General features: G+C 42.1%; 1 protein-coding gene across 1 annotated transcript in view; it reads left to right on the forward strand.

Moving 5' to 3' along the window:
* Positions 1-14,158, forward strand: part of bma (SCY1-like protein bma) — a 137,036-nt gene that overhangs the window by 72,738 nt on the left and 50,140 nt on the right. The window contains exon 10 of the mRNA XM_080269091.1: positions 11,692-11,912. Coding sequence (XP_080125217.1) covers positions 11,692-11,912 — 221 coding nt within the window. The remainder of the gene's footprint in view (positions 1-11,691; positions 11,913-14,158) is intronic.

A 14,158-nucleotide genomic window follows, 5' to 3' on the forward strand; every position in this document is an offset into this window, starting at 1 on the left:
AGTACCCTCGCGTCCGAGATGACATTATTGTTGCATGAGGGTCCCGTTTTGGACGAGAAATGTCTTGGACCAACAGAAGACCTTATTGAAAGAATTACCTGACAAAATCTTCAAAAAGCATCCCTTAAAACACGAAGCTTGACCTATGTGGCACCAAAACAAATTTTACAATGGAGGAGTTGAGAGGAAGGATGGGACTGGAGTGTATTGGTGTTGTGATGAGGAGAGGTAGATTGAGGTGGTTTGGACATGTGGAGAGGATGGGGGATGATAATTGGGTGGGGAAGGTGAGAAGTGTTAATATTGGCGGTGGGGTTATGAGGGGTAGACCGAGAAAGACATGGGACGAGGTCATTTAGTGTGACCTCAGGGTTAAGGGACTGAACAGGGAGGCTGCAATGGATCGTGCAGCGTGGAGAGCCGCCATTAGGTGACCAAGGCCGACACATGCAAGCATGTTGGAGCCTTTAAAAATGAAACGAAACGAAACGAAAGTGTGTGTCTGTGCTTCAGGGGGTGAGCTGACAGTTTCTTAGGCATGGTTACATAAGAAGAGGCAATAACTTAGCAGCAAATGCCGAGTGCAACACACGGTGTGTGTGTCCACGATGTTCTGGCGAGGGAGACACAGCAAGCCCTGCCTGCACATCACGTTACCAGATGCCAGTATTTTATTGGGCAACATCGCAATCATTCTTTTTCTGTGTGTGTCCTCCTCTCTTCCTATTTCTCACCATCATCCACTCACTTGATGTAGTGCTGCCTACATCTTCCTTACCCTTTATCGTTCTTTTTCTGTGCCTGTCCTCCTCTCTTCCTATTTCTCACCATCATCCACTCACTTGATGTAGTGCTGCCTACTTCTTCCTTAGCCTTTATCATTCTTTTTCTGTGCCTGTCCTCCTCTCTTCCTATTTCTCCCATCTTTCCTGTCACTTCGTATTGCTTTTCTTTCCTTTACAGGTGGCTTTACATTGAGTGACAGGCCAAATGGTTTCCTGTAAGCCAAGAAACCATTTACAACGCTGGGTGGTAACCATATAACCAAACCATACGTGCCCCCTACGTGTCAGCAAGTGGGTTGGTGGAGGGTTAGTGCCCCTCCCTGTAAAACAACTAACTCAAAGTCAAACGGCCACCCCTTACGGGATTATGACGTCTGGCAATAGATAGATAGATAGATCGCAACCACATCACTCTCCCGGGCATGGGAACCGTGCTGGAGTGGGTGAGACGGTCATTGCTGTATTCTCCTTGGATACGGGCTGTTGTGAACCGTTGCTCCCGTATTGGACGTATGCAACTGTGTCACTGCAATATTTTGGATTACTATATATGGCCTCTGTCTTGGGACACGAAAAGTCTCGGAGAAAACCGTCTTGGATGCGAGGGTACTGTTTTACTGTCCAAGAACTCAGTATTCAAGATGGAGAGATGGCAATTTTAGGCCAAGTTGGAGTTAAAAGAGTATAGCAACATGTAATTGTTAAAGAAATGATTTGAAGTTTTACATATGGAATTAATTTTTGTGGTTTGGTCCCCTGGGTGAAGATTTGACCTATAAGAAAAAGTATATATTAAAAGAAAAGTATATATATATAAGTATAAATGATGTTTGAATGTTGACAATGGCTAGTCTTGCACAGCTGTTGTCTGGTTGTAATATTACGCTGTTTTGTGGATGACGTTGGTTGGTGTGTGTTTAAAAGATAATGTTGGAGTTGATTAATACACACACACACACACACACACACACACACACACACACACACACACACACATCTACAACTACTGCTACTACTACTACTATTACTACTACTGTACTGTAACAAACAACTTGGTAAACACACATACACACACACACACACACACACACACACACACACACACACACACACACACACACACACATACATCTACAACTACTACCACCACTACTTCTACACTATTCTACATCTAGGTAAACACACACACACACACACACACACACACACACACACACACACACACATCTACAACTACTACCACCACCACCACCACCACCACCACCACTACTACTACCACTGCTACACACACACACACACACACACACACACACACACACATCTGCAACTACTACCACCACCACCACTACTACTACTGCTACACACACACACACACACACACACACACACACACACCTAATACTTCCTCACACTTTTACACCACCAACTCAGCCATCAATATTTTCCGATGAACAGTTTTCCATTCCAAAGTCCAAAATATATCAGACAACATTTAAAAGTATATGATAAATTTTTAAAAGCACTAATTGCCCTCCACTCATCCACAAAATGGCGGTTAAGGTTTTTAGTCCTGTCGCATGCCGGTGTCTTTAAAAATTATGGTGTTTTTCAAAATTCTCATCCTGTTTACAAAATTCTTATGGATTTAAATTGGACTGTGTAATATTTCTCCTCTTAAAACCATAAATATTACCATTGGAAATTTTGAGCCTCGTCAGGCGTTGGCGTATCGCTGGAACGTTTTTAAATTTGACTTGAAATATATGATACTAATTTAGCTTTAATTTTATGATGGGCAGAGTAATAAATGATATACATTCTTTATTTTTATTAGGGGATTGTATATGGCATATCGCTGGAACGTATTTAACCACAAATTTATGATACACAGTTATAAATGCTCTAGATGCGTCTTTTATTTATTTATGTGGCTAGGGTGAGGAGTGGTTGGAAGAAGTTCAGGGAGCTGTTGCCTCTCCTGACACTGAGAGGACTCTCCCTCCATGCTAAGGGATCTTTGTATGCAGCATGTGTTAGGAGTGTAATGCTGTATGGTAGTGAGACCTGGGCAGTAAAGGAAGAGGATATTCGCAGGCTCAGACGTACAGAAATGACAATGATTAGGTGGATGTGCAGTGCGTCCCTGAGTACAAGGCCTGGGGGGGCTGGATTTACGATGGAAGAGTTGAGAGGAAGGATAGGACTGGAGTGTATTGGTGTTGTGATGAGGAGGGGTAGATTGAGATGGTTTGGGAGGAAGGCTGGGACTGGAGTGTATTGGTGTTGTGATGAGGAGGGGTAGATTGAGATGGTTTGGGAGGAAGGATGGGACTGGAGTGTATTGGTGTTGTGATGAGGAGGGGTAGATTGAGATGGTTTGGGAGGAAGGATGGGACTGGAGTGTACTGGTGTTGTGATGAGGAGGGGTAGATTGAGATGGTTTGGGAGGAAGGATGGGACTGGAGTGCATTGGTGTTGTGATGAGGAGGGGTAGATTGAGATGGTTTGGGAGGAAGGACGGGACTGGAGTGTATTGGTGTTGTGATGAGGAGGGGTGGATTGAGATGGTTTGGGAGGAAGGATGGGACTGGAGTGTATTGGTGTTGTGATGAGGAGGGGTAGATTGAGATGGTTTGGGAGGAAGGATGGGACTGGAGTGTATTGGTGTTGTGATGAGGAGGGGTAGATTGAGATGGTTTGGGAGGAAGGATGGGACTGGAGTGTATTGGTGTTGTGATGAGGAGGGGTAGATTGAGATGGTTTGGGAGGAAGGATGGGACTGGAGTGTATTGGTGTTGTGATGAGGAGGGGTAGATTGAGATGGTTTGGGCATGTGGAGAGGATGGAGGATGACAGTTGGGTGTGCAGTGGCGTCACCAGGGGGGGGCTAGGGGGAGCTTAGCCCCCCCAAATCAAGGACTCAGCCCCCCCAAAATTGCAGACCCCCAAAATAATAATAATAAAAAATCACCAGCTTACATAGCATGCTTGCAGCTCGGCATTGACCCACCTAAGTTTCCCCCAACCCCCTACCGCCAATCCACTTTTACTCGTGCATCCATATTAGTTTAATACAATATTATTTATAGCTATATAATGTGATTAGTTATTCACAATTTACGTAAACCTATGACTCAATTCATAATAGTTATAATATATTTGTTTTCCATATACTTTTTCCAAGCTTGGTTTGCTTTGAAATATATTTATATCCAAGACTGTATTACATTTATCAGGCTTATTATATATTTACAATATATAATATGGTATATATTAATCACGGAGCTTTAAAATTGGATTATGCAGTCTAAAATATCTGATCTATGCAATTGTTCACAAATTCGAATGTTCAGAGTCTCGGTTTGGCCATGTGGAGAGGATGGAGGGTGAAAGACTGACGAAGAGAGTGTATGTGAGTGTGGTGGAGGGGGGAAGAGGGAGGGGGAGGCCGAGGATGAGATGGAGGGATGGGGTGGAGAGGTATATGAGAGAGGGGGGTGTGAGTTGGGAGCAGGGCAGTGAAATGGCGGGGGACAGGGCGACTTGGAGGCGATTTGTTTGTGGCCACCCCAAACGGGATTGAGGCGTCTGGCAATAGATAGATAGATAGAGTATCGGAACTCGGAATGTTTGTTTACATTGAGAAGTGTGTGTGAACTGTGGCTAAATCCTGTGTTGTTTTCGGTGTTATTTGAATGTATTGGTTTCAGTGGCTGTTTAGACGTTACTACGTTCCGGTATATTGCTAGCCACCTCACTGTACCTGTTCATTTTTGTTCTTACAGGTATGAGATCTAGCCTATACTCTATACAAAGAGTCAGCAGTACTTGGTTGGTTCGGTTGACACTCGACTGTCAGAACTGAATGTCATTTCCCTTTTATAGGCTCATCTACAATAATACATTTGCGGATATCAGCCAGCAGCCACTCAGGTGATGAAAGGGTCATTGAAAAATCCTCAGGGACAGGGTGACATAAGGAAATTCTTTCGCACCTCCAAAGATGACTCATGAGTGCCAAGAAAAAGTGGCTGTTATTGGGAATGAGGTGCCAGAAGCAACCCCAGATAACCCCAAAGCTGACCCCATTCAGACATATTTAAGTAGCCCTATAGCAAACTATTTCAGTAGTCATTTTAGGAAGCTTAGGCCAGGATTTTTTTTTATTGATTGATTTTTAAATTGGCTAGGCCTAGGCTATTTATCATTGTTGCAAATATATTGTCCTAAACGTACAGAGTGGGAAAGTAGGCTAAAACTCTGTCTCTGCAATGAACTGCAATTTTAGTTTACATTCATCCATGTGGAGAGGATGGAGGGTGAAAGACTGACGAAGAGAGTGTATGTGAGTGAGGTGGAGGGGGGAAGAGGGAGGGGGAGGCCGAGGATGAGATGGAGGGATGGGGTGGAGAGGTATGTGAGAGAGGGAGGTGTGAGTTGGGAGCAGGGCAGTGAAATGGCGGGGGACAGGGCGACTTGGAGGCGATTTGTTTGTGGCCACCCCAAACGGGATTGAGGCGTCTGGCAATAGATAGATAGATAGATAGATAAGTAATACTGTGCAATAAATGAAAAGAAAAATCCACATTGCATTATGTCAGTGCATAGGAGGGTATCAGTTTTTATAGAATACAATTTCTTTTTTGCAATACGTGTCAAGTGGGGTTGGTGGAGGATTAGTGCCCCTCCCTGTAAAACAATTAACTCTAAGCCCTTGGCCACCCCGTTTGGGATACATGGCGTCTGGCAATGAATGAATGAATGAATGAATGATGTTTTATCAAAATGGTTTTATAATGTAATTGCGTTATGAATTGCAGTTACTGGTTTTAGAATAATATTTTATAATTTTTGTTTGTTTTGTGACTGGCTTTGTTTTCCTATCACAGTACCGGTAATGGAAGATAAATCTTGGCAATTATATCTTTATACATTGAATAAAGAGCTTCTTTGAATTATCACATTTAATATGGTAAGACTAAGAAACCGTTATGATACCACATAATACTAGCAATTGAAGAAAAACTAATATCTGCAAAAAAGCTTTATACAATTACCTTGTACACGTTATATCATAAGGCTTACTGACACCTGGTATTAGGCCCATCAATATTCACGTGTCCTATAAGTTTCTTGGTAATAGCCTGTGAGACCTTATTTTACTTTTTCTTCATCTATAGGCCTCAAAAATGACCCTAAAACTGCTCGATTTCCGAAAAATTTTCCGGGGGGGCTTACAGCGCCCCCCCCCCCCCCGTACCCCCCAGCTGCATAGGCTTGCTTCGCTCGCCCCCCCTTCTACCTACACCAGGGCTATAGCCCCCCAAAATCTGCCCCCTGGTGACGTCACTGTGGGGGTGGAAAGTGAGAAGTGTAAATGTCAGGATTAGGATTGCGAGAGGTTGACTGTAACACACTTGGGATGAGGTTATTGAGTGTGACTAAGGGACTGAGTAGGGAGGCTGCCAGAGATCAAGCAGAATGGAGAGCCACAATTAGGTGACCAAGGTAGACTCATGCAAGCTTGTTGGAGCCTTCAAAAACAAAATGAGATAAGCAAGAGAGAATTTGAATCCATTACAAGTTTTTACAAGCATTTACTTATATTTATTTTACAAGTATTTACAAGTCCCAGTGTATATGCCAGCGCCTGATGCGGTACTCGTGCATATGGGACCAAATTCCTCACACCTGACCCCCAGGCACCGAGATACACCTTCCTCGTAGTGTAGTTGGCCTCCTAGTAGTGTTGTTGGCCTTCTAGTAGTGGTAGTTGGCTTTGTAGCACAGGCGGGTCCGGTTATACGAGTACGATGTGTTAATGGAAGACTGATCAGATGGCGAAAACTTATGTAGTGGATTGTCAAAGAAAAACATCATGAAACTTGTATAACGGAGTGACGAAAAAGATCAAAGAAATTCATATAACGGATTGAAGTAAAGTAAATTTATAACGGAGTGAAAAAAGAGGTCGCAAATCTGGCATAAGTAACCCTGCTGGCATCACCAAATTTGAATCTGTATTGCCCATTTTTGTATCATCGGTTTCTTGTTAGTTGGTTTCTCATCGGCTTCTTGTATCACTGGCTTCTCATTTCGTCGGCCTCTCGTATCCTCTGCTTCTCGTGTCGTTGGTCTCGCAGCATCGGTCTCTTTCTACTACCGTGCCATCCACTCCTCGTGTCATCCATTCCTCTTAGAGTGGATGCTTGTATCATTGTTTTCTCGCATCATCAGTCTCTTTCTGGTACTGCCCAGTCTTCATGTCATCCATTTTTTGTTGGGTCTGGTTAGTACTTGAATGGGTGACCGCCTGGGAACACCAGATGCTGTTGGCATAACGTTCTCCCTACGTGTCAAGTGGGGTTGGTGGAGGATTAGTGCCCCTCCCTGTAAAACAATTAACTCTGAGCCCTTGGCCACCCCGTTTGGGATACATGGCGTCTGGCAATGATGGTGATGATGTATCGGGTGCTCTTATCATTGGTATATTTTATTCTCAATTTCTTATATCGTTTTCTTGTATAGCATATGCTCGTATAACCGGACCCGCTTGTAGTGATATCCATTCCTTTCTAAATGTGCAATCTATATATCTAACAGCAAGGGCTTTCTTTCTATTTCAGTCAACCCTCAATTATCCGTTGTAATCCAGCCAATCCCTGCACCAAATAAAACACCGGATATTTCATAGTACTCCTCCATCGGCTCGACATTCAGTGTTGAGCTAGATGTTGTGTTGCTATCCATCTCAACCCTCTATCCTAAAAACTTTCCCATGAGTAAAAGATGATAACTAAGCATAAAATACAATACAGTAATGATTCAGTACAGTAATACATCGCTGGTTGGCTACCGTTTATGAACCGGTTGAAACGCCTCAGCGCCGGGTGTTACATAGAACTGCCGATTACATCCCATTTCAGCGCCAGATGTTGCATAATTTCACTGGGTATTGCTTTAATAGATCTGAGCCAGCAGCGTCGGATATTGCATTGGGCTGGATACTGCAATGACGGATAATTGAGAGTTTACTGTATACAGGTTCACAGGAGTCTACTTAGTCTGCATATCTAGTGTCAGCTCTGCCATTCTAGTGAGTCTTCTAGTAGGCTACACAGTTTGAAGATTAGTATAAGGGAATAATTGATTGCCACTGAACACTAAGATTCACTGCAGCTAAAGGAGAGGTGCAGGGTATGGCTTGACGGGATTGAGTATAGGTGTATAACTCATGATTTGACATTGTGGATTTGTTTGTGGCCACCCCTTACAGGATTAAGGCGTCTGGCTATAGATGGATAGTTTTAGAGTAAGTTTCAGCTCTGTACTTCATGAAAAAACTGCAGTGTAATTCTGTTTTTTATTGATGCTGAAGTGGATAGTTTTGAAATGTGTGTACCAGGTCTGTCCAAGATGACACCAGACTTTCTAACCCCTCGCTGCGCTAAATCTCATCAATCTTGATTATCTTCCCTGAGTCATTGCTTTATTTTATTTTATTATTATTTTTTAATCAGGTTGATTTTTTGTAATCAGATCAAGTGTTTCTGAGCTCAAACTCTTCATCACCCTTGTCTTTTTGTAATCTGCACCTCATGGATGGGTGTGAGGGTGACAATAAGTCACCAGCACCGTGGGAGGTAGACGGGTGTGAATTTGTCATTGCTGGGCTACAAACGAGAACTGAATTACTATAATTGTAGTATTTGGCAACTGTGTTGTGGCAGGGTTTGGCAACAGCTCCTGGTGGCGTAGAGGAGACTCAGCGTTCCCATGGAGACCACTGACGCTTCCTCATGCTTGAAATTATGGCGCAGAGACCCATCACCTTACATTAGGCACTCAGCGTGGCCAGGGGTGGCCTGTGTATTGCTTTATGTGAAGTGATGAGTCCAGCGGGCATTAAAAATAGTGCACCAGCCAGCTGGCATAGCATGACCATATGTACGTCAATGACTGAGTGGCGTGGCATGATGGGGCTGGTGCTGGGCTGATGCACAAAGTTGCTGCTACACACCACCCCCATCACAATCACACTATGCCAGCCAGTTGGTGTGGTATTTAAAAAGTTTGGTTTCTTTTTGGACAGACCTCGTACTTCATGATTTGGAATGCGTGTACTTCGTGAAAAACTGCCTGTAAGTCTGTTTATAGATGCAGTTTTGAGAGGGTGTAACAAAACTCTTGCTTGAGACTACTTTTAGCCCAGGTGTTCAAAAAGAGACAGCAGTGACACCTTGATTAGCCCACTAATTAGCAGGTAAGTTAACCAAATTAGTCTAGAAAAAGATACTGTAGATATCCATAGAGCCTTAAAATTTAGGAATATACAATACTTCATTAGTGTGGTAGGTGATGGCGACCATCATCCACTCACTTGATGTAGTGCTGCCTACTTCTTCCTTCACATTTATCATTCTTTTTCTGTGCCTGCCCTCCTCTCTTCCTATTTCTCCCATCTTTCCTGTCACTTTTTATTACTCTTCTTTCCTTTTCAGGTGGCTTTACATTGAGTGACAAGCCTAATGGTTTCCTGTAAGCCAGGAAACCATTTACAACGCTGGGTGGTAACCATATAACCAACCCATACGTGCTCCCTACGTGTCAGCAAGTGGGTTAGCGGAGGGTTAGTGCCCCTCCCCGTAAAACAGCTAACTCAAAGACAAATGGCCACCCCTTACCGGATTATGGCAATTGACTATAGATAGATAGATACGGTATACTTACATATTGAATAGAAGTATATTATTAAAGATATTTAGTTTATTCCGATATATTATAGAGGTAGACACATACCTGTGGCTTTATTTTTCTCTTATGTACACACAGATTCATCTTCCCTTCATATTGACGTTTTTTGACGCTTTTTTCGTCGTGTTTTTTGGAAAGCTACGTGTTTGTGTAATTTCGTCTCTAAAGTGAATGTTTTTTGTGATTAAAGTTACTGTTTTACATACTATATATATTTAAAAAATAAAGTTGCATTTGAAATTGCTGTGTTTTTGGATTTTTTGCGTCTAAATTTTTTATGTATTTTAAAAAGTTTGGTGTTTTTTGTCGTGTTCAGATTTTTAAAAAGTGTACCAATAATTTTCTGTCTTGTCAAGAAATGGGGGAAATTTATCTGTTTCCATTCCCGATGTGAATTTTCTGAAATTTTTGAAATTGCATTTTTACATGTTTTAAAAAGTGTGTGATGCTTTTTGTCGTGTTCAATTTTTAAAAGAAAGTGTTTTAATAATTTTCTGTTGTCAATAATGAGGAAAATTTTGCTGTCTTCTTTCTCAGTGTGAATTTCCTCTCTAATTTCATATCTCGCCTTTTTAAATGTTTTCCAAAGTGTGTGATGTCTTTTGTCGTGTTAAAGTTTTTTCAAATGTGTTCCAGTCATAGTCTGTCTTGTCGGTGGTGACAATTTTGCTGTCTCCGTTGTCAGTGTGAATTTTTTGTCTATGTGGCTGGGTTTTATAATATACTTTTTAGCTTTTTGAGTCTGGTGGTGATCTGTTATTATTATTATTATTATTATTAGTGTATGGGGCCAGATATAATTTTTAACTTGCTCAGTCTGGTGATGTATTATTGCTATTATTATTATTATTATTATTACTACTACTATAAGTGGCTAGATATGAGGTATAATATACTTTTTAACATTCTCAGTCTTTATTATTATTATTATTATTATTATTATTACTATTATTATTATAAGTGGCTAGATACAATGTGCTTTTACTCTTTTTCATTCTGGCAATCCATTATCATTATTATTATTATTATTATTATTATTATCTTACAAAGCAGGTAATTTCTCATGTGTTGTGGGAATGGCTCACTGTTATCAGTGTGTATCCTGCTTCATCTACACCCACTGCTATACACCCACATCAGCAGACTGAGCCATGCCCTCAACACAGGATAACTGCTAATTCATTTTCTAGTGAGTTTTTTTTTTTTTTTCTCCAGGCGACAGGATTTTGACAGATTTCATGAATAATGCTGATAATTTTTTGGTTTTGAAAGCTCCCTAACACCTTTTCTTTAGTGGTTTATTTTGCCTGTTACGTCTTACTGTCCTCTGCATTACATGAATCTAATATCGCCATACTATGCATAAGTAACGTACAAGATATTAACCGGCCATGTCTAAAAATAAATCACCAAGGAAAAGGTGTTTGAGAGGACGAAACATAAGTCGGTATTCCTGTTGGGTAAGGAAGCTCCCAAACACCTCCTCATCGGTGATTTATTTTTGGATATGGCTGGGTAACATCCTTTTATATACTAGTTATGCAGAGTATGGCAGTTGGATGGATTTATGTGATGCAGAGGACAGTGAGGTGTAATAAGCAAAATAAATCACATATGAAAAGGTGTTAGGGAGCTTAAACAATGAGAATAAGGCCCTAGAGTAACCAGAATAACAGGATTGAAGGGAATGTGTTAAGGTAGTAAATTATATATAGTTTTGATTTTGATATTTCTTTTTTAATGTAGATTTTGGAGTTCTGTTGCAGATTGCCTCCATGTCTGACTTATTTGTATTATTCCTCTTCCCTCCTCTCCTCTTTTCTTCCCCCCTCTCCTCTCTTTTCCTCCTTTATTCTCTCCCTCTCTCTCTCCTCCTCACCAATCCCAACCCAACCTCACTCAATCCTTGTCCTTCCACTCCTCTCCTCTCCTCATCTCGTCACATCTTCTCTTTTCTCGTCTCATCTCTCCTCTTCTCTCCTCTCCTCTCCTCCTTAATCCCAACCCAACCCCACTCATTCCTTCCTCTCCCCTCTCCTCTCCTCTTCCCTCTTCTCCTCTCCTTTCCTCTCCTGTCTCCTCTCCTCCCCTCTTCTCCTCTCCTCTCCAACCCAAACCCACCCTCCGTCCCGCCTTCCACGACCCAAAGCAGGTCCGTCCTCGCCTGACTCTCACCTGCTGCGGGTCCAGTCGGCCACCATCGGGCGCCGGCTGTCTGACAATGAACTGATGATGCCGCCAAAGATCCGCGTGGCGCACTCCTCTGCCTCCTCCCCTGGCGAGACCTCCACCGGCTCCCTCCCGATCCGCAGACACTCCTCCATCGGCCCCGAGCGCAGAGGGTCAACCTGCACCAACTTATCGCCCCCTACCGTAAGTGTCCTGGCACTGTACTCCGGCACTGTGCTTCCGTAGGGGGTAGTACATGGGGTCGGTACTTTTTTAAGGGTGTAGTATGTGTGATCAGTACTTTTCCAGGGTGTTGTACATGGGATCAGTACTTTTCCAGGGCCATAGTACTTCCTTAAGGCACAGTACACAGGAGCAGTACTTCCTTAGGGTGCAGTACACAGGAGCAGTACTTCCTTTCGGCACAGTACATTGACACAGTACTTTTTCAGGTTGTAGTACATGGGGTCAGTACTATTTCAGGACCATAATACTTCCTTAGGGCGCTGTACACAAATATAGTACTTGCTGAGGGCAGAGTACATCGACACGGTACTCTTCCAGGTTGTTGTACTTGCGATCAGTACAGTACTTTTTCAGGGGTGTACTACTTCCTTAAGGCACAGTACTCAGGAGCAGTACTTCCTTTGGGCACAGTGCATTGACACAGTACTTTACCAGGGTGTTCTACATGTGACAGTACTTTTACAGGGCCATAGTACTTCCCAAGGACACAGTACTTGAGATCATTACTTTTTCAGGAGGGTGGTACTTAGGGCACACTACATGAGATCAGTACTTTCTTAGGGTATGGAACTTTCTCAGAGCACAGTACTTCCCCTGGTACCATTTTACACCTTTAGTACAAAACAAAAGTACTCAACACAGTACAGTAACACCTCGATGTAACGGGCTTCAATAAACCGGAATTTGCTTTTATTGGAATCGAGGGAAAAGTCCGATAAAGCCAGAAGCGGTCCGGACTGCCTGACCACTTCAGCTGTGTTCACTACAATAAGGTAAATAAAAGACATGTTTATCAGTGTACAGTACAGTATTATTATATATATTATACCATTGGATTATTGTATTGAATATAATACAGTACAGTATTATTATATATATTATACTACTGGATTATTGTAGTGAAGATATAATACAGTACAGTATTATTATATATATTATACCACTGGATTATTGTAGTGAAGGTATAACACAGTACAGTACCGCAGTGGTAGTCAAAACAGTTTATAAACCGTTGGTGCCATCCGGACTAATGTTTGATATATCGGAAGAAGTCCAGGTTAGCAGAGGGAAGTCTGGATGTTGCTTTTATCCGAATTTCGCGGTTTTCGGAATGGCTTAATTAGTCCGTTATAGTGAGGTCTTACTGTACGTCTGTGCCACACCATCCCTTCCCTCTCTCCCTTCCTTTTCCTTCCCTTCCTTTCCTTCCCCTCCCCTCCCCTCCCTTCCCTTTCCCTTCCCTTCCCTTCCCTTTTCTCTCCTTCTCTTCCCCTGCCCTCCCATCACACCACACACACACACACACACACACACACACACACACACACACACACACACTAATCTCCCTTCACAGCTTATGAAGAGAGTCATATACAAAAAAAAAATAATATCTTTTTTAATATAACTTTTTCTCCCTCTCTGTAAATATGAAATGGAGTTTGATGAATGTTGAATGACGTATGGATGGATGTGTGAATGTTGGGATTAGTGTGCTGTTTTTAAAGCTGGCTCTGTCTTTAATTCATGCTTCAGATGTAGGATGATAGTGATGATGAGGAGAAGGAATGATGATGAGCATTGATGATGATGATGATGATGGTAATGAGGAGGAGAAGGAATGATAGTGATGAGGAGGAGAAGAAATGAGAGTGATGATGATGATGAGAAGGAATGATAGTGATGATGATGAGAAGTAAAAATGATAGTGATGATGATGATGATAAGGAATGATAGTGATGATGATGATGAGAAGGAATGATAGTGATGATGATGATGAGAAGGAATGATAGTGATGATGATGATGAGAAGGAATGATAGTGATGATGATGATGATAAGGAATGATAGTGATGAGGAGGGGAAGGAATGATAGTGATGATGATGATGATAAGGAATGATAGTGATGATGATGATGAGAAGGAATTATAGTGATGATGAGGAGAAGAAGGAATGATAGTGATGATGAGGAGGGGAAGGAATGATAGTGATGATGAGGAGGGGAAGGAATGATAGTGATGAGGAGGAGAAGAAGGAATGATAGTGATGATGATGAGGAGAAGGAATAATAGTGATGATGATGATGAGAAGGAATGATAGTGATGATGAGGAGGGGAAGGAATGATAGTGATGATGAGGAGGGGAAGGAATGATAGTGATGATGAGGAGGGGAAGGAATGATAGTGATGATGAGGAGGGGAAGGAATGA

The sequence above is a fragment of the Coenobita brevimanus genome, chromosome 31, assembly GCF_032717465.1.
Source record: "Coenobita brevimanus isolate Jiangsu-jjx chromosome 31, ASM3271746v2, whole genome shotgun sequence".
NCBI lineage: Eukaryota > Metazoa > Arthropoda > Malacostraca > Decapoda > Coenobitidae > Coenobita > Coenobita brevimanus.